The sequence below is a fragment of the Palaemon carinicauda genome, chromosome 20, assembly GCF_036898095.1.
Source record: "Palaemon carinicauda isolate YSFRI2023 chromosome 20, ASM3689809v2, whole genome shotgun sequence".
Lineage (NCBI taxonomy): Eukaryota > Metazoa > Arthropoda > Malacostraca > Decapoda > Palaemonidae > Palaemon > Palaemon carinicauda.
The window spans coordinates 42,634,961-42,657,071 of record NC_090744.1 but is presented as its reverse complement, the minus strand read 5'-3'; the positions used below and the strand labels follow the sequence as shown (position 1 = coordinate 42,657,071).

The window sequence follows — 22,111 nt, the reverse complement described above, 5'->3', positions numbered from 1 at the left end:
TAAAAGTATACTAGTTAATTGCAACCATAATATATAAAATATCCCATGCAACCTCTAGCTTTCTTTTTCTAGTAAAATACTATACAGTATATGTATTCATCTACTTTTTTCAATTATAAATAATTGAATAGTAATAGTAACTACTATTAAAAAAGGGAAAATTCAAAATTAATTAATAAATACCAAAAATTTATTCACTTGCCACTGTAGCAGACTTTAAATTTGGCACTGCACCAAATTCCCATTTGGTAATATAAAATCATAAAAAAATGTATATGAAATTAAGATGCAATGTTAATTATGAAGAAATATAATTTTCATAATCAAATTTATCATTTCAATTCTTACCAAATAATCTTCAACTATTAAAATGTAAGCTTATGAACCAAAAATAAAAATTTTTCTTCATGGTGCAATAAACCAAGTTTCCAGGCTAGTCAGCCCGGTAGTCGCCAGACTTTGTCGAGATTTATCATTGCCCACCATTAGCAGTCAAATTCTCTAGCTGTATTGTGTAATAAAACTTAACAACAACCACTAGAGAGAAAAAACAGGAGGGCAACCAATGAAGATCAGATAATTATTGAAATTAATTCATTTTATTAATTCCAGTTTGTTGTTGCAGCTAATGGTGGAGTGGAAGCAGATTTACGTCAGAGAATGAATGAAGGATGCAAAGTGCTGGGGGCACTTAAGGGAGTGGTAAAGAATAAAGGGTTGGGCATGAATGTAAAGAGAGTTCTGTGTGAGAAAGTGATTGTACCAACTGTGATGTATGGATCGGAGTTGTGGGGATTGAAAGTGACGGAGAGACAGAAATTGAATATGTTTGAGATGAAGTGTCTAAGGAGTATGGCTGGTGTATCTCGAGTAGATAGGGTTAGGAACGAAGTAGTGAAGGTGAGAACGGGTGTAGGAAATGAGTTAGCAGCTAGAGTGGATATGAATGTGTTGAGAGAATGGAAAATTGCTGTCTGCTAAAGAAGGTGATGAATGCAAGAGTTGATGGGAGAAGTACAAGATGAAGGCCAAGGTTTGGGTGGATGGATGGAGTGAAGAAAGCTCTGGGTGATAGGAGGATAGATGAGAGAGAGGCAAGTGAGCGTGCTAGAAATAGGAATGACTGGCTAGCGATTGTGACGCAGTTCCGGTAGCCCTGCTGCTTCCTCTGGTGCCTTGGATGATCACGGAGGTAGCAGCAGTATTGGATTCAGCATTATGAAGCTTCATCTGAGGTGAATAACAGGGGAAGTTGGGCTGTGGCACCCTAGCAGTAACAGCCGAACTCGGTTGAGTACCTTGTTGGGCTGAGAGGAACGTAGAGAGGAAAGGTACCCCCTTTTTTTTATTTTTTATTTGTTTGATGTCAGCTACCTCCCAAAATTGGGGGAAGTGCCATGGTATATGTATGTATGTGATTAATTCCTGGTGAATTTTCATTAACTGACCACTACATTAATTAAAATGGTGGGATAGTTGTACTAAACTTTAACATTGCAAGGAATAAAGATGAATTATTTAAGCAAAAAAAGCCTTAGCTTTTGAAAACATTCCACTGTTGGGATTTGCCAATAATGAGGAAATTTGTGATAGACCTTGATTTCACTGTCATATGCACTGGCAGAAAAAATACAAGTACATTACAAGAGAAAGAAAGATAATTCCATAATATTAAAAGCACAGTGAAAGTGAGACCTGAGCACAGATACAACTGAAAAGTAGTGACTAATGACAGGAGTAATGGGTCAAACCAGAATCTGGAGACTACATACACATTGAGTGCCACCAGATTAGGGTTATTGTAGAGTAAAGTCAGCATTGTTTATATTTTTCTTGAAAAGTTCCTTTTTCAGAAGTAATAACTAATAAAGATCAGGAGGATTCACTAAAGCAAAACTTACAAAGAGTTTAATCCTTTGTAAAGATAATGAAAATAATGATCGTTTCAATCAATCTTACTTTGTAATCATCATCCTCATATCATTGAAGTTACTAGCTATCCAACATCTAAATAAAACAGAAAGAATTGCCTTCTCATCTCCACTTCCTAGGATGTCAGGTCATCCTGACAGAGTGCCAAGGTAGGAATATCAAGGTACAGTATACAGTAGTTATAACCATTACGTTGGCTACCCAGCACAAACTGAACTTTCTCCCTTGATTTAATTAAGAACAGTATTTAGAAGAAAAATGGTAGTTTGGTAGTAGAATTTGAGGAGAAACAAGTTGTCTTCATTTGGTTTTAGAATACAGGCATAAGCCAAATCATTTAAATAAAAAACACGGCACCATAGGTCAAGTTGGTACAAGAAGAGCTCACAATAGCAGCAAGTTAATATCGGTGATGAAGCAGAACTAGATTTAGGCAATATATCAGGGCTAGTATGAGGTTTAGTACAAGCATCTACTTATCAACCACCTTCCTTGTAAAAATATTTATGTTTATATATTTACAATTTATAGTGTATAAGTAAATTAGTAATGTTAAAATTACTTATTTTGTGTATTCTTAGATATATGAGTGGGAGGTGAATCAGTAGTTGTTTGTGGATGATACTGTATTGGTTGCAGACTCAGAGGATGAGCTGTATCAATTAGGTACAGAGTTTGGAAGGGTGCGTGAGAGAAGAAAGTTGAGAGTTAATGTGTACAAGAAGGGAGGATGGTGCTAGATTGAATGGAGAGTAGATCAGTTTCAGTACTTAGGTTCTGCAGTTGCTGCAAATGATGGAGTGGAAGTAGATGTATGCCAGGGAGTGAATGAAGGATGTAAAGTGTTGGGGGCAGTGAAGGGAGGGGTGAAGAGTAGAAGCTTAGGGATAAATGTAAAGAGAGTTCTGTATGCGAAAGTGATTGAACCAACTGTGATCTATGGATCGGAGTTGCTGGGAACGAAAGTGACAGAGAGACAGAAATTGAATGTGTTTGAGATGAAGTGTCTGAGGCGTTTGGCTGGTGTATCTCGATTAGATAGGATGAGGAACAAATTAGTGAGGGTGAGAATGGGAGTGAGAAATAAATTAGCAGCTAGAGTGGATATGAATGTCTTTAGGTGGTTTGGCCATGTAGGGGATGTAAAATAGTTATCTGCTGAAGAAGGTGATGAATGCAAGAGTTGATGGGAGAAGTTGGCTACAAGAGGAAGGTCAAGGTTTGAGTGGAGGGATGGAGTGAAGAAAACCCTAGGTGACAGGAGAATAAATGTAAGAGAGGCAAATGAGTGTGCTAGAAATAGGAATGATTGACGCAGTTCCAATAGGCCCTGCTGCTACCTCGAGTCACCTTGGTGACTGCTGAGATAGCAACAGTAGGGGAGTCAGCCTATGGAGCTTAACTTGTGGTGGATAATAGGGGGAGATATACAAAAAAAAAAAAGGACAAAGGTAATAACAGCTGTTGGAGAAACAGAAACCTTTGAAGTTAGTGTTGGACTGTATCGGTGGTCGGCATTAAGCCCGTTTTTATTTGTGCTGGTCTTGGATGTGTTAAGTGAAGAGATCAGAAAAGAAGAGTTGTGGGAGTTGCTATAAGTAGATGATTTGGTGATTACTGCTGAAAACAAGGAGTAGAGGAAGCAGTCGGGTGTTGTTCCAGGGGATGTTGATGAAGGAGAGGTCTAACTGGTGAGGGACCTATGGTCGTGGTTCTATCACGCCCCAGTATCTATACCGACGCTCATTGGGTGAGCGAGCTGGGTTAATTCCTGGCATTCCATGCATTCCTTTTTTTCTCTGGTATATTTAGCAATATTTATACCTTAGAAATGGTTCTTAAGGAGCATTTCACTGGGCGACACAGGTTCCTCGCCCAGAAGTAGATTTTTCCTTCATCAAAATCCCTTTTAGAGAGAGAGAGAGAGAGAGAGAGAGAGAGAGAGAGAGAGAGAGAGAGAGAATTTTCTTATTTTACCTAAAAGTCGGGAGGCCAGTACGATTATGATAGCAGAATGATGACTACATTGTAAGTAGAGAAGCAATAAATGTTATTAGTAATAAAATGTTATTTTCATTAGTAAAATAAATTTTTGAATATACTTACCCGGTGATCATATAGCTGTCAGCTCTGCTGCCCGACAGAGAAACCTAAGGACAAAATACGCCAGCGATCGCTATACAGGTGGGGGTGTACATCATCAGCGCCATCTGTCGAGCAGGTACTAAGTACTCCAATGTCAACAAAGAACCAATTTTCTCCTCGGTCCACTGGGTCTCTATTGGGGAGGAAGGGAGGGTCCTTTAATCTATGATCACCGGGTAAGTATATTCAAAAATTTATTTTACTAATGAAAATAACATTTTTCAATATTAAACTTACCCGGTGATCATATAGCTGATTCACACCCAGGGGGGTGGGTAGAGACCAGCAATATATGTTAACATTAAGAGCTAAGTATTTTGTATTTCATTTTAGCAGTTATTCAAAATAACAAACATAAAATTAATAAGTACCTGGTAAGGAAGTCGACTTGAACAATTACTCTGCCTTTTTAAGTACGTCTTCCTTACTGAGCCTCGCGATCCTCATAGGATGCTGAGCGACTCCTAGGAGCTGAAGTATGAAGGGTTGCAACCCATACTAAAGGACCTCATCAAAACCTCTAATCTAGGCGCTTCTCAAGAAAAGAATTTGACCACCCGCCAAATCAACCAGGATGCGAAAGGCTTCTTAGCCTTCCGTACAACCCAAAAAACAACAATAAAAAACATTTCAAGAGAAAGCTTAAAAAGGTTATGGGATTAGGGGAATGTAGTGGTTGAGCCCTCACCCACTACTGCACTCGCTGCTACGAATGGTCCCAGGGTGTAGCAGTTCTCGTAAAGAGACTGGACATCTTTAAGGTAAAATGATGCGAACACTGACTTGCTTCTCCAATAGGTTGCATCCATTACACTCTGCAGAGATCTGTTTTGTTTGAAGGCCACTGAAGTTGCGACAGCTCTAACTTCATGTGTCCTTACCTTCAGCAAAGCAAGGTCTTCCTCATTCAGATGGGAATGAGCTTCTCGAATCAAAAGTCTGATATAATAAGAAACTGCATTCTTCGACATAGGTAAAGAAGGTTTCTTAATAGCGCACCATAAAGCTTCTGACTGTCCTCTTAATGGTTTGGTACGTCTCAAATAGTACTTAAGAGCTCTTACAGGGCATAGGACTCTTTCTTGTTCATTTCCAACCAAATTAGACAGGCTTGGAATATCGAACGATTTGGGCCAAGGACGAGAAGGAAGTTCGTTTTTGGCTAAAAAACCAAGCTGTAAGGAACATGTAGCCGTTTCAGATGTAAATCCAATGTTCCTGACTCTTTTAGCTGTTGCCAAGCAGACGAGGAAAAGGGTCTTCAAAGTGAGATCTTTAAAAGAGGCTGATTGAAGTGGTTCGAACCTTTCTGACATAAGGAATCTTAGTACCACGTCTAAGTTCCAACCTGGTGTGGCCAACCGACGCTCCTTCGAGGTCTCAAAAGACTTAAGGAGGTCCTGTAGATCTTTGTTGTTGGAAAGATCTAAGCCTCTGTGACGGAAGACTGCTGCCAACATGCTTCTGTAACCCTTGATCGTGGGAGCTGAAAGAGATCTTTCCTTCCTTAGGTAAAAAAGGAAGTCAGCTATCTGAGTTACAGAGGTACTGGTTGAGGATACTGGGACCGACTTGCACCAGATTCGGAAGACTTCCCACTTCGACTGGTAGACTTTAAGAGTGGATGTCCTCCTTGCTCTAGCAATCGCTCTGGCTGCCTCCTTCGAAAAGCCTCTAGCTCTCGAGAGTCTTTCGATAGTCTGAAGGCAGTCAGACGAAGAGCGTGGAGGCTTGGGTGTAACTTCTTTACGTGCGGCTGATGCAGAAGGTCCACTCTTAGAGGAAGTGTTCTGGGAACGTCTACTAGCCATTGCAGTACCTCGGTGAACCATTCTCTCGCGGGCCAGAGGGGAGCAACCAACGTCAACCTTGTCCCTTCGTGAGAGGCGAACTTCTGCAGTACTCTGTTGACAATCTTGAACGGGGGGAACGCATAAAGGTCTAGATGGGACCAATCCAGAAGAAAGGCATCTATGTGAACTGCTGCTGGGTCCGGGATCGGTGAGTAATAAACTGGGAGCCTCTTGGTCATCGAGGTTGCAAACAGATCTATGGTAGGCTGACCCCACAAGGCCCATAGTCTCTTGCATACATTCTTGTGAAGGGTCCACTCTGTTGGGATGATTTGACCCTTCCGGCTGAGGCGGTCTGCCATGACATTCATGCTGCCTTGAATGAACCTCGTTACTAGCGAAATGTTTCGATCTCTTGACCAGGTGAGGAGGTCCCTTGCGATCTCGTACAACGTCCTCGAATGAGTCCCTCCTTGCTTGGAGATGTACGCCAAGGCTGTGGTGTTGTCGGAGTTCACCTCCACCACCTTGCCTAGAAGGAGGGACTTGAAGCTTCTCAAGGCCAGATGAACTGCCAGTAGCTCCTTGCAGTTGATGTGTAACGATCTTTGATCCGCATTCCACGTGCCCGAGCATTCCCGACCGTCCAATGTCGCACCCCAGCCCGTGTCCGATGCGTCCGAGAAGAGAATGTGGTTGGGGGTCTGAACAGCCAGTGGCAGACCCTCTCTGAGGAGAATGTTGTTCTTCCACCAAGTCAGTGCAGACTTCATCTTCTCAGAAATAGGAATCGAGACCGCTTCTAGCGTCTTGTCCTTTCTCCAGTGAACAGCTAGGTGAAATTGAAGGGGTCGGAGGTGGAGTCTCCCTAACGCGATGAACTGTTCCAGTGATGAAAGCGTCCCTATCAGACTCATCCACTGTCTGACTGAACATCGGTCCTTCTTCAGCATGTTCTGGATGCATTCTTGGGCTTGACTGATTCTGGGGGCCGACGGAAAAGCCCGAAAAGCTTGACTCTGAATCTCCATACCGAGGTACACTATAGTTTGGGATGGGACGAGTTGGGACTTTTCCATATTGACCAGGAGACCCAATTCCTTGGTCAGTTCCAGAGTCCACTTTAGATTCTCCAGACAGCGACGACTTGACGAAGCTCTTAAAAGCCAGTCGTCCAAATAGAGGGAGGCTCTGATGTCTGCTAAATGCAGGAATTTGGCAATATTCCTCATCAGTTACGTAAAAACAAGAGGAGCCGTGCTTAGGCCAAAGCACAGGGCTTGAAACTGGTATACCACCTTCCCGAAAACGAACCTTAGAAAAGGTTGGGAATCTGGGTGGATGGGGACGTGAAAGTAAGCGTCCTTTAGGTCCAACGAGACCATCCAGTCTTCCTTCCTGACCGATGCTAGAACCGACTTTGTCGTCTCCATGGTGAACGTCTGCTTTGTGACAAAGACATTCAGGGCACTGACGTCTAGCACCGGCCTCCACCCGCCTGTCTTCTTCGCCACTAAGAAGAGACGGTTGTAGAAGCCCGGGGATTGATGGTCCCGGACTTTGACTACCGCTCCCTTTTGTAGTAAGAGAGACACCTCTTGCTGCAAAGCTAGTCTCTTGTCCTCCTCTCTGTACCTGGGAGAGAGGTCGATGGGAGTTGTTGCTAGAGGGGCTTGCGCAAGAATGGAATCTTGTACCCCTCTCTGAGTAACTTTACAGATTGTGCGTCTGCGCCCCTGTTCTCCCAGGCCTGCCAGTAGTTCTTGAGCCTGGCTCCCACTGCTGTCTGAAGAAGGTGGCAGTCAGACTCTGCCTTTAAAGGACTTGGAACCCTTCTTCTTGCTCCCGCGTTGACCTTCGGCACGAGCACCTCCTCTGCTGGCGGCTCTGCCACGAAAGGGCGGAATGAATCTTGACGCTGGAGTGTCCAACCTGGGTCTAGGCACAGAGGGCAAAGGGGTGGCTTTGCGTGCGGATGACGCAACCAGGTCATGAGTGTCTTTCTGGATCAAGGAGGCGGCAATCTCCTTGATCAACTCCTCAGGGAAGAAGCACTTCGAAAGAGGAGCAAACATAAGCTCCGACTTTTGACATGGGGTGACTCCAGCTGACAAGAAGAAGCAAAGGTGATCCCGCTTCTTGAGGACCCCGGACACGAAAGAAGCCGCAAGCTCACTAGAATCATCCCGTATGGCTTTGTCCATGCAGGACATAATGAGCATGGAAGTTTCCTTATCAGAAGGGGAGGTCTTCCTGCTCAACGCTCCCAAACACCAGTCCAAGAAGTTAAAGACTTCGAATGCTCGGAAAACTCCTTTCATAAGATGGTCCATATCCGAAGGAGTCCAGCAAATCTTGGAGCGTCTCATAGCCAGCCTGCGGGGAGAGTCTACCAGACTTGAGAAGTCGCCCTGGGCAGAGGCAGGAACTCCCAAGCCGAGAACTTCTCCCGTGGCATACCAGACGCTAGATCTGGAAGCAAGCTTGGCCGGGGGAAACATGAAGGTTGTCTTCCCAAGTTGCTTTTTGGACTGCAACCACTCTCCCAGTACCCTTAAAGCTCTCTTGGACGAGCGAGCGAGTACGAGCTTCGTAAAGGCAGGTGCTGCTGACTGCATGCCTAAAGCGAACTCAGAGGGAGGCGAGCGTGGTGCTGCAGACACAAACTGATTCGGATATAAATCCTTGAACAGCGCAAGCACTTTCCTAAAGTCTAAGGAGGGAGGCGTGGTCTTGGGTTCGTCGATGTCCGAGTGTTGGTCGTCAAGATGTGCAGCGTCGTCATCATCAGAGAGTCTATCGTCTGAATGTTGAGGAGGAAGCGGCAAAGGAGTAGGTAAAAGCTGGTCGGCTGAGTCCGGCAGCACGGGTGCATGCGTGGCTGCACTGGACCCAACGTCATGGAACTGTTGGTCAGTCTGAGAACTGGCAACAACCATAGCTGAGTGGGGACGCAAAGCGTCTACTCCTGACTGTGGTCGGTTAGCGGAGACCACCGTGGGTTGCGGAGGCTGACGCATCGCGTCAAAACACGGCAACTTAACTCCACCCTCCTGTTGTTGTGGTAGCACACGAACGTCAACGGAGGGTTCCGTGCGTCGGTGAACGTCAACATGCGTCTGGCAGGGTCGACTGCGCATGGGTGGTGGAGCTCTCACAGCTGGAGTGTGGGAGCAGGCAGCCTCAGCGTCTACTGGGCGCACAACCGTGGATGGTTGTAGGCTAACGGGTGCAGCGTCAACCTTCTCCGCACGATACTCCTGCACGAAGGAAGCTAACTGAGTCTGCATAGACTGAAGCAAAGACCACTTAGGGTCTACAGCAGCTGGTGCGGCAACAGACGGAGTTACTGCCCGTTGCGGTACCACTTTGCCTCTCTTAGGAGGTGTGCAGTCGTCGGAGGACTGCAGCGAGTCCGAACTGACCCAGTGGCTACACCTGGGCCGTTGGACTTGCTCGGAAGGGACCTTGCGTTTAAGAGGCCGTGAGACCTTGGTCCATCGTTTCTGGCGTGAAACCTCTTCCGCAGACGAGGAATGAACGGGCTCACTCGTCTTCTTGTGGGTGGGACGATCTAGGCAAGATACGTCCGAAACCACGGAGGGAACGTCTGTCCGCTGATTAAAGCCTGTCGAACCCTTTGGTCGTACGACATTGCTTCTCCCCTGGGCTTGGGAGCTTGCAAGAGGTCCCGGACTGGGAGGACGACAGGCACGAACAGACGCACCCTCATGCGTAACACTGACACTTTTCACTGCACTAACACTCACTTCACTTCCCACTGCACTTTTACCTTTCAACTCCCTGACGTCAGCCATGAGTTGATTGCGGTCATTCGCCAATGACTCGACTCTCTCACCCAGAGCCTGGATGGCACGCATCATATCTGCCATCGAAGGTTGATGAGAGCTAGCAGGGGGGTCGAGAGCTAGCAGGGGGGTCGGGAGCAACCACTACAGGGGAAGGAATAGGTTGTGGGGCATGGGGAGAGGAAAAATCAACTGAGCGAGACGAACTCCTCCTGACTCTATCTCTCTCTAGCCTACGTGCATATTTCAGGAATTCTTGAAAATCGAATTCCGAAAGCCCAACGCATTCCTCACATCGATCTTCCAATTGACAGGCTTTACCCCTACAATTGGAACAAATGGTGTGCGGATCGATAGAGGCCTTCGGAAGACGCCTTGAACAGTCCCTAGCGCTACACTTCCTGTACTTGGGGACTTGAGAAGGGTCAGACATCTTGAATAAGTCAAAGGGGGAATTCAAAATCTATCCAAGTCGTCAACAAATAATCCAAAATTCAATAAAAGAATGCAAGGAAGTATTGAAGATAACCTCTGCACAGTGATAGCTAATAACCAGAAATGAATACTTCACCAAATAACGTGAAAATCAATCCAGAAAACAAGAGCGTATTTAGTAGGTCTTGCCGGTGGCACGACAGAGAGAAAATTGGTTCTTTGTTGACATTGGAGTACTTAGTACCTGCTCGACAGATGGCGCTGATGATGTACACCCCCACCTGTATAGCGATCGCTGGCGTATTTTGTCCTTAGGTTTTTCTGTCGGGCAGCAGAGCTGACAGCTATATGATCACCGGGTAAGTTTAATATTGAAAAATTCTGTTTATTGGGTAATTGAACCAGAATACGGAGCTGAAATACATAATTCTCATGTAGCTGGTCACAAAGAGTTTAACTAAAAATAATAATGCAGATTGCTTAACACAATACACACTAAGTACTCTATACTGCAAATGAAAAGAAAACAATCTCTTACCTTGGATGCATGACTGTCAAAAAGATCCAGAACAGAAGTGAGGGAGGCTAAACTTGGTTGAGCAGTAGGGTCATGCGCAGACACTGGGCGAAAGGAAGGATGGAAAAACAGTGTCCATGCCCCAACATCAATCCCAGGCCCGCACATTAAGTCTGTCAAGTCTGGACCCAATGTATTTATAGCACTAAGACAGGTGCAGAGTACCTACAATTAGAAGAAGTTATTAATGTCCAATAAACTACACACACTGCATTTTAATTAAACAAATTGCATGATAATGAAGTACATAGTCAATTAAAATGACTCAAATTGAAAAGATCTACAGTAAAAGTATTATGAAAACAAAATCATAATTTTTAAAATTACGTAAAATTATTTCAATACTTACCTGGAAGTCAGAGCTATATCCTTAAAAGTAAGATCTTTTCAGCCATAAAATTAAAATATTAAAATTTACTCTTGCTAATATACAATACTTACTCCCTCCATTGTTAGATTATGATGCTAGCTGGTGAAGAATCAGAACTTTACCAAAATAGAACATCACTCTAATTGAAGCCGAGAGAAGCCTCTAACAAATTTACCATACCATATAAAGTGTGGGGGGGGGGGGAGACGAGGTTACATGATGTGACTATAAGAAGGAAGTTGAGAGTTAATGTGGGTAAGTTGAGAGTTAATGTGGGTAAGAGTAAAATTATGAGATGCACAAGAAGGGAGGGTAGTGCTAGGTTGAATGTCATGTTGAATGGAGAGTTACTTGAGGAAGTAGATCAGTTTCAGTGCTTGAGGTCTGTTGTGGCTGCAAATGATGGAGTGGAATCAGATGTATGTCAGAGAGTGAAGGAAGGATGTAAAAAATTGGGGGCAGTGACGGGAGTGGTAAAGACTAGAGGGTTGGAAATGAAATGTAGAGTTCTGTATGAGAAAGTGATTGTACTAAGAGTGACATATGGATCGGAGCTGTAGGGAAAGCAGCAGAGAGAAAAATTGAATGTGTTTGAGATGAAGTACCTGAGGAGTATGGCAGGTGTATCTTCATTACATAGTGTTAGGAGTGAAGTAGTGAGGGTGAGAACAAGTGTAAGAAATGAATTAGCAACTAGAGTGGATATGAATGTGTTGAAGTGGTTTGACCATGTAGAGAGAATGGAAAATGGCTGTCTGCTATAGAAGGTGATGAATGCACGAGTTGATGGTAGAAGTACAGGAAGAAGGCCAAGGTTTGGGTGGATGTATGGAGTGAAAAAACCTCTAGGCGATAGGATAGATGTGAAAGGTGAGTGATTGTGACACAGTTCCGATAGGCCCTGCTGCTTCCTCCAGTCGCCTTGGCGACCACTGAGGTAGTGGCAGTAGGGGATTTAGAATATGAAAATTCATTTGTGGTGGCTAACAGGGGGGAGGGTGGGCTATGGCACCCTAGCAGTATTTTTTTATGTCGGCAAATCGCTAAAATTGGGGAAAGTGCAGTGGTGTGTGTGTGTATCATTATACATACATACATATACCATGACACTTCCCCCAATTTTGGGGGGTAGCCGACATCAACAAAGAAACAAAAACAAAAAGGGGGCCTCTACTCTCTATGTTCCTCCCAGCCTAACAAGGGACTCAACCAAGTTCAGCTGGTACTGCTAGGGTGTCACAGCCCACCCTCCCACATTATCCACCACAGATGAAGCTTCATAATGCTGAATCCCCTACTGCTGCTACCTCCGCGGTCATCTAAGGCATCGGAGGCAGCAGCATGGCTTACCGGACCTGCGTCACAATCGCTCGCCATTCATTCCTATTTCTAGCACGCTCTCTTGCCTCGCTCACATCTATCCTCCTATCACCCAGAGCTTCCTTCACTCCATCCATCCACCCAAACCTTGGCCTTCCTCTAGTACTTCTCCCATCAACTCTTGCATTCATCACCTTCTTTAGCAGACAGCCATTTTCCATTCTCTCAACATGACCAAACCACCTCAACACATTCATATCCACTCTAGCTGCTGACTCATTTCTTACACCCGTTCTCACCCTCACCACTTCGTTCCTAACCCTATCTACTCGAGATACACCAGCCATACTCCTTAGACGCTTCATCTCAAACACATTCAATTTCTGTCTCTCCATCACTGTCATTCCCCACAACTCCGATCCATACATCACAGTTGGTACAATCACTTTCTCATATAGAACTCTCTTTACATTCATGCCCAACCCTCTATTTTTTACTACTCCCTTAACTGCCCCCAACACTTTGCAACCTTCATTCACTCTCTGACGTACATCTGCTTCCACTCCACCATTTGCTGCAACAGCAGACCCCAAGTACTTAAACTGATCCACCTCCTCAAGTAACTCTCCATTCAACATGATATTCAACCTTGCACCACCTTCCCTTCTCGTACATCTCATAACCTTACTCTTACCCACATTAACTCTCAACTTCCTTCTCTCACACACTCTTCCAAATTCTGTCACTAATCGTCCAAGCTTCTCTTCTGTGTCTGCAACCAGTACAGTATCATCCGCAAACAAAAACTGATTTACCTCCCATTCATGGTCATTCTCGTCTACCAGTTTTAATCCTCGTCAAGCACTCGAGCATTCACCTCTCTCACCACTCCATCAACATACAAGTTAAACAACCACGGTGACATCACACATCCCTGTCTCAGCCCCACTCTCACCGGAAACCAATCACTCACTTCATTTCCTATCCTAACACATGCTTTACTACCTTTGTAGAAACTTTTCACTGCTTGCAACAACCTTCCACCAACTCCATATAACCTCATCACATTCCACATTGCTTCCCTATCAACTCTATTATACGCTTTCTCCAGATCCATAAACGCAACATACACCTCCTTACCTTTTGCTAAATATTTCTCGCATATCTGCCCAACTGTAAAAATCTGATTCATACAACCCCTACCTCTTCTAAAACCACCCTGTATTTCTAAGATTGCATTCTCTGTTTTATCCTTGATCCTATTAATCATTACTCTACCATACACTTTTCCAACTACGCTTAACAAACTAATACCTCTTGAATTACAACACTCATGCACATCTCCCTTACCCTTATATAGTGGTACAATACATGCACAAACCCAATCTACTGGTACCATTGACAACACAAAACACATATTAAACAATCTCACCAACCATTCAAGTACAGTCACACCCCCCTCCTTCAACATCTCAGCTCTCACACCATCCATACCAGATGCTTTTCCTACTCTCGTTTCATCTAGTGCTCTCCTCACTTCATCTATTGTAATCTCTCTCTCATTCTCATCTCCCATCACTGGCACCTCAACACCTGCAACAGCAATTATATCTGCCTCCCTATTATCCTCAACATTCAGTAAACTTTCAAAATATTCACCCATCTTTTCCTTGCCTCCTCTCCTTTTAACAACCTTCCATTTCCATCTTTCACTGTCTCTTCCATTCTTGAGCCAGCCTTCCTTACTCTCTTCACTTCTTTCCAATACTTCTTCTTATTCTCTTCATATTATTATAATTACATTAAATTCATTTGAATGACCTATACCTGGAAGTCACATTGTTCAGTATCCAATTGGCAAGGCGACCAGATTGTGGTAAACCTAAAAAACCATCTAAAACCATTGAATTCAATCCGAAGACTAAACTTACCACATTTCAACTCTCAAAATATTCTACCCATGCGTCATCAGATATATAGACTTATCCTTCTCCTGCCAACCGCACCACTGAATCCTCGAAGGGGAGGCTATCTGGACAAAATCAATCCCTACAACAAGACATTTCTGGCAGTAGGACCAAGCTTAACTAAGTGCCTTCCTATATACATAAAGCTTCTTCACTATTAACTACTGGATGTATACTCACAAAACCTCAAATTATACTTAGAACTTTTTGGCAAAAAAAACAACCATCTATAAACTAATAGTTTCTCAAAACTTATCTTTAAAAATCCTACAGAAAAGCAATAGGAACCAAAGCCTAACTCATTTAAATAGATCAAAACACTTAGCAAATAATGAGAAGCAAAAAGTGAATTCCAACCTTACTATGCAACAATAACCCTTTCCTAAGACAAACTCCTAATGAAATTAACTCTTTGAGTGCCTTTGTATGTAACTTATGTCCTCTATTTCTACTCCCTTCAGCGCCATTGGACATAATTTACATCCAGTAATGACCATTTTTTTCTCTTAATATTATTTACATATATGAAAATTTTATAAAATGTAACATAGTTATCAATGGAAAGGAAATTTATTCAGCTATATGATAAAAAACATCAAGTCCTATCTTAAAAATTTTTTGTGGTAGGACGAGTTTAGTAAAATGTAAAAAAAAGGTTCGGGAATTGAGGGGTTGTGGATCAAAAGGTAGAGTGGTATCCACTCCCCTAAAATTATGAGGTCTTAACTTACAAATGTGGGAAAAGACTGATCATCTAATTAGACATGAGATAACACTTCTCAAAAAAGGGATTTTGACGAAGGAAAAATCTATTTCTGGGCTCAACCTGTGCCGCTCTGTGAAATGCTCCTTTTAGCATCATTTCTAAGGTATATAACTGCTATATATTACCAGAGAAAAAAGTTGCATTGGAATGCCAGGGATGACCCCAGCTCGCTCACCTATATAAAGTGTCAGTATAATAACTGGGGCGTGAACACCACTGTCAGAGGTCTCGTGCCATTTAGATATCTCCTCTTCAAATACCCCCGTTACTACGAGGTGCCGTTCTACATTCCACTACTGATCGCTACTACTACTACCTCCACCCACGCGATCATCTTCACTCCTTTCATAGCATCTTTAGTGTTCGCACGCACGTTCCTTTGATCCTGTGACTTTTGGTTTTTGAGTGTTTTCCTGCGCAAGATGTCGGATATTCAAGCTTCTGCCACCAAGTTGAGTACTAAAACTATGAGTTTTGAGGTTCTGGAAGTAGCGATATCCGTGATATTCATTTTCTTGAATGTTTTAGTTTCGGGAGTCGGAGATACCGCTCCCTGGCAGCCATTTTGGTTTCGCTATCTCCGAGAGCCTTTGTTACTTGACGACTAACAATTAGTCCCCCATACTAATTGTATTTCGTTTTGATCCTCATCGCGCATGCTCAATACCATTTTACATATGACATTGTCGGACAAGAGACGATTAGAAATTCTAAAAAAAATCAGTTCAGGAATTAACTACACACATTAATGTTTGCGGATACTTTTTTTTATACTGATCAGTATCTCAGTATCATGTATGCAGTACATTTGTAATTTTTCACTATGCTACACAGTTCAGAGCTGCACTATAAAATGCATGTTCATATATTTTTCTTGACCTGGATAAGCTTTGAAACAATAGAGAGAGAGAAGTAAAAATATTTATGACATTTGTATAAAATTTTAACAAATTGTACTACTTTACATATGATTACAGTCAGCCCTCTATAATTGCCATTTCAATATTCCACAGTACTGAGAGCTGCATATATTAAATAAAGTTTTGATTCTTCGTGAAACTCTTGTTTCAAATTGCTGCATGTAAACCGTTTTCAAACCACTAGCACTTCTTTACACCTGGCTTTTGAGCCATTTCCCTCACTGCACAATGCCACTTCTCTCGCTAACTCTTATCTCATTCTCCCAGCATCCATCATCGTGGAAATTTTGTTCCACAAAAGTTTTTGTCAAGCATATTCTTAAGAGGCTGGTCTTCATGACAGTAAGATATTTTATGCACATATTTTATTTGTGTATTTAAGAGATGTATAACCAGCTCGTAAGGTGAGTTCCATTCACGTAGGATCAAGTAAGTAATATGTAAATTATACAAGACTTTCATCATTCTTTTAATTGTATTTTCATTCAGTTCCATATATGTAAATTTACGTCATTTTAAAGAATTAACTTTTTATTTCACGTAGTTTTGTTACGAAGTCTTATGTAAACTTGTTAAGGTATGCTGTATGACACACACGAGGTAGCACGAGAGGTTTTGTCCTTATTTTCCATGATTAGAAAATGCATGAAGATTCTAGAGTTAGATTTTCTCTTTTTTGTAATGTTACGAGATGTGGTGGGTGGAGTTAGCTGAGAGGTTGCCCTCGTCACGTGACGTTGGTACCCGTCATCAAATTGACAGGTTGGCAACTCTGGTGCCGTAAAGCCCTGCCCCCAAAAGCTTCCAGACGATGAACTGGAAGGTTCTGGAATGAATTAGGGTGCACATATAAGGGGCCTAGCAAGGTATGACAGACAGAGAATTCGAGCCTGATTATGAAAGCCATCGTTCCGCCAAATGTCTCTCAAGCGCCTCTCCAGCTAAAGCCTCCTCTCATACATGAATAGTATTTTTTTTTCAAAAGTGTAGTGTTCATGAAACATTGATATATTTTTGTATCTGTTTAGAAGAAAATTGAAGTGAGTATTATATGTAATTTACATTGAAGATTATTTTGTAACTAGCCCTGTATATGGGTAAGAGTAAGGTTATGAGATGTACGAGAAGGGAAGGTGGTGCAAGATTGAATGTCATGTTGAATGGAGAGTTACTTGAGGAGGTGGATCAGTTTAAGTACTTGGGGTTTGTTGTTGCAGCAAATGGTGGAGTGGAAGCAGATGTACGTCAGAGAGTGAATGAAGGGTGCAAAGTGTTGGGGGCAGTTAAGGGAGTAGTAAAAAATAGAGGGTTAGGCATGAATGTAAAGAGAGTTCTATATGAGAAAGTGATCATACCAACTGTGATGTATGGATCGGAGTTGTGGGGAATGAAAGTGACGGAGAGACAGAAATTGAATGTGTTTGAGATGAAGTGTCTAAGGAGTATGGCTGGTGTATCTCGAGTAGATAGGGTTAGGAACGAAGTGGTGAGGGTGAGAACGGGTGTAAGAAATGAGTTAGCAGCTAGAGTGGATATGAATGTGTTGAGGTGGTTTGGCCATGTTCAGAGAATGGAAAATGGCTGTCTGCTAAATAAGTGATGAATGCAAGAGTTGATGGGAGAAGTACAAGAGGAAGGCCAAGGTTTGGGTGGATAGATGGAGTGAAGAAAGCTATGGGTGATAGGAGGATAAATGTGAGAGAGGAAAGAGAGCGTGCTAGAAATAGGAATGAATGGCGAGCGATTGTGACGCAGTTCCGGTAGGCCCTGCTGCTTCCTCCGGTGCCTTAGATGACCGCAGAGGTAGCAGCAGTAGGGGATTCAGCATTATGAAGCTTCATCTGTGGTGGATAACGGGAGAGGTTGGGTGTGGCACCCTAGCAGTATAAGCCGAACTCGGTTGAGTCTCTTGTCAGGCTGGGAGGAAGGTAGAGAGGAGAGGTCCCCTTTTTTTTCATTTGTTTGATGTTGGCTACCCCCCAAAATTGGGGGAAGTGCCTTGGTATATGTATGTATGTATGAGCATAGCAATTGCAAAGTTAATGTTAGTGGAGTTTTATCAAATGAATATCCAGTGAACAGCGGAGTACTCCAAGGGAATGTTTGTCACCTAAGTTGTTTATCCTTCTCATGGATTTTGTAAAGCATAGAACAATCAGAGATGGTGGAGAAGGATTGGTGATAGGATTTTAGCAAACCTAGAGTATGATGATGATGCTGTCCTTGTTAGCAGAACCCCACAGGATTTGCAAGGCTTGCTTACCAGAATGCATGAAATATCACCCGAGGTTGGGCTGAAAATAAATAGAAGAAAGACAGAGATGATGAGAACAGAGTATGCAATGGAAGATGAAATGCCATTGAAAGGTGAAAGGATTTGTGAGGTAGAATCATTCAAGTATTTGGGAACTATGATCTCCAATACAGGGGTCTTTAGAATTACAGTTTAGTGAAAAATTGAAAAAAGCAAATCATACAATGACTAGGTTAAGTAAGATTTAGAAGTCAAATTGCCTAAAATTACATATAAAAATCATGGTATATATCAGTTTAGTAAGATCTGTGTTAATCTATGGACATGATTCATAGTATAACAATGAAAATCTCCAATAGATTTAGTAGATTTGAGAACAAAGCTCTCAAAAGGATATTGGGGTGTTAAATGGTAGGACAATATTAAGAAATGAAACTATAAGAGAGATTACTCAAGTGCCATAGGGGGACGAGATCATGATGAGGGGTAGACGGAGATGGTTTTGGCATGCTCTTCGCACTCTCCAAAAGAGATTAGTTCGCCAAATATTCAGCTGGGCTCCACATGGCACTAGAAGAATTGGAGGACCCAGCCCTAAATGGCTGAGGACTATGAAGTGCAAAGTAGATGAATAGAGAAGTATTGAATTAACAGTTCAAGATAGAGATGACTGGCGAAATCTAACCAAGGCCCTTTACATCAATAAGTGTAAGAGGAGATGATGATGATGACTACTTCTCACTCTCCTGAAGAGCAAGAGAAAAGACAAACATCCAATAAGTGGAAAGCCCACTTTATTCCTACTGGTAGTGTGTGTTAGTTCTTGAAATATCAAGAGTTTAGGTAGCGGGTACATGAGGTCCTGTACCATGTGCCAATATGTCTACTTGGGGATGAGTACGTTCCCAACATGCATCCTTTTACCTTGCGAATGAGGCGAGAATATACTAGGATCTCTTTCCCTAGAGGAATATTCTTGGTAACGGTCTGTATCTCTCACCGGTAGAGAAATGGTCTTCTGGACTTCGATGACATCGATGGTCTCAATGTTTCACTGAAGAGTATTTCCTCCCCCAGGATAGTCGCCAGCCAGTCTGCGAACATTACGGGAGCATCAAATGCCTGTCCTTGGTTGGAGAGCACAACGTGGTATCTTAGTGCAATTACGAGTGCTTAAATTGGACTTGAGAAGTCACCTGTTCTAATCTCTCATGAGCGACTGAGTTGGAAGATCTTAGTGTCTCCAAAAACCTTGAACTGTACTAGCGGGTAGGAAGATCTTGAGCGATGGTGTCACAGAAGTGTCTCATGATCAGTAGCTGACAATCAAGCTGACCAGCAGGGCTAGTGCTCTGTCTTATGAGACTCGTTCCAATCGGTCGTCCTGTACTTCAGAGACTTCTTCCTTCTCTTTGAGGTGGCAGGGAAGGAACAGGTGAGTGATGTACAAGTTCCCTGGTGACTCAAAAGTAACAGCACAAGTTAGGCTAAGTTTACTGCCTTGGCCCGAAGGCTCACACTCCTCTTTAGATTGCACAAACACGACAAAATCATCCAAAGGCTTATGAAGCTCATTACTATCAACTCCTCAAATTTAGATATAGCCAGAGTAGCTTTATCACAACTTCATCATCACAGTAATCAACCAGCCTAGTCCTCTCAGGAAATTCCCCCAAGCTAAAGGATAATTTTCTTTTTTGATTAAAATATTTTAACAAGCCAGCTACTAACAGATAATATTTCTTCATAAGAGAGCCTGTTAGGGAATTAGTCCTCAAAAACGCTATTCAAAGAACACCTTGAAAATGAGGATCATTATTAATCAGCATTATATCCCTTGAAAACCATACAAGAAGACATAGCAAAGCCAAAAGAGGATATCCCCTAATAGTTTATAATAATCAATAATGAGTTTCTATAAAAACTCAAAAAGCAAAAAATCACAATCTAGAGCGCAGGAAGAACCTCCAACAGGTAATGCTGCTATGAAAGAATGCGGAAGTATAGTTATACACCACCATAAAATCTCAATACACCTGTACTATGCTAAAGGGGCAGTTCTATTACAAGGAAAGGAAACAGGAAATCTTTTAGCTTTAAGGTAGACATCAACATTGAACCAGCTTCGAGAGAAAAAACAATATGAATGTCAGGGAAGGTTCATTGAAATAATTCTGGCTTTCCCTTACTGTAGTTTCAAACTTGAGCTTACATATAACATCTGGTTTGTTTAAATGTACAGTACTACTTTCTCATATTACCTGTAACATATTGTTAAGAACAGCTGTAGTGGAGGATGAAATAACAGATGATGAGGGATCAGAAGGAGTAGATATTGCATTCCTATTATAGGAACTACTTTCTTGGCCACTCAATTCTAGCTGAACAACCTAAAAGTAACAGAAACTTTTATTACCATATAGAGAAAAAGAATTAGGCAAGACTCAGTTTGTGCTTGGTTCAACAATGTTAAATCTCATTACAACTTGAAGTACAACATATGCCATGGTTCGCAAACTATCAGGTATAATAACGGGACTCTGGACTTTGAATATGTACTAACCCTTGGAGTACAAAGTAGGTGTGTTGTTAAGTGGATGCAACGAGTTATTGCTGAAGTCAGTTGAGAGTATGAAGCTGAATGAGTTACAATCCACAGTGAGGCATGAGGAGCTAGAGCTGTGACAAGAGCAGCAGTGGCCAGGGCAAGGCCAGGCTGACGGTGAGGTGCTGCTAGAGATCCACACAAGGCTGACAGATGGACTGCTGCTATGTTGACACCACCTTCAACACCTCTTACACCTTCACGGATAACTCCCCAAACAACTCCCCATACCACTTCACTTAACAGGTTTGTCTGGAAGTTAAAGTTATAATTTAGTAACAAAAATTCAGAATTCATTAAAATTTAAGATATACAGTATATACTGTACAAACCAAGTCATAGTAATAAGTGACAATACCTTTGATGGGGGAATTGTAAGAGTTAGGGTTGAAGACAAAGTATTTGTTGACAAATCATCTGACTGGTGTGATATTCTTGAAAGAGACGCAATAAGGCGAAGAAGTTCACCTACAACATCATCTTTACCACTCTGGAATAAAAGAAAAAATAATTCATGTAATCCATAACTATAACCACACAATGATGAAAAATTACTTCTGATTTTAAATTCTTAACACTATCTATTTTCAAATAAGGCATTACAGTATCTACCTTTTATTTCATTATAGAAAACCAAATAGTGCTTGTAAAAAACTTTTTCCCAAATATGAATTAAGCTTATTGCTCAAGTTATAACTGTTGAATATAGCTGGTGAGAGAGGTGAATGCTCGAGTGCTTGGACGAGGATTGAAACTGGTAGACGAGAATGACCACGAATGGGAGGTAAATCAGTTGTTGTTTGCGGATGATACTGTACAGTGAACCCTCGTTTATCGCGGTAGATAGGTTCCAGACCCGACCGCGAAAGGTGAAAATCCGCGAAGTAGTGACACCATATTTACCTATTTATTTAACATGTATATTCAGACTTTTAAAACCTTCCCTTGTACGTAGTACTGTTAACAAACTACCCTTTAATGTACAGAACACTTAATGCATGTACTACAGTACCCTAAACTAAAACAGGCACAAATATTAAAGGCAATTTCATATCATGCGTTTCCTAAACACGCCAAAAAGCACGATAAAAAATGGCAACCAATATTTTGTTTACGTTTATCTCTAATCATAATGAAGAAACAAACGCATTTTCACATCTGTGTATAGGTTAGTTTTTGCATCGATTATATTGATTATTCAGTACAGTATGTTGATTT

At 42.2% G+C, this 22,111-nt stretch overlaps 1 protein-coding gene across 1 annotated transcript in view; it reads right to left on the bottom strand.

The window, feature by feature from the left end:
- The window catches only part of LOC137660305 (nucleoporin NUP188-like), a 132,119-nt gene that overhangs the window by 14,931 nt on the left and 95,077 nt on the right, over positions 1 to 22,111 (bottom strand). The window contains exons 18-21 of the mRNA XM_068395100.1: positions 21,252 to 21,383; positions 20,852 to 21,145; positions 20,550 to 20,678; positions 10,653 to 10,856 (exon numbers count right to left, since the gene is read on the bottom strand). Coding sequence (XP_068251201.1) covers positions 10,653 to 10,856; positions 20,550 to 20,678; positions 20,852 to 21,145; positions 21,252 to 21,383 — 759 coding nt within the window. The remainder of the gene's footprint in view (positions 1 to 10,652; positions 10,857 to 20,549; positions 20,679 to 20,851; positions 21,146 to 21,251; positions 21,384 to 22,111) is intronic.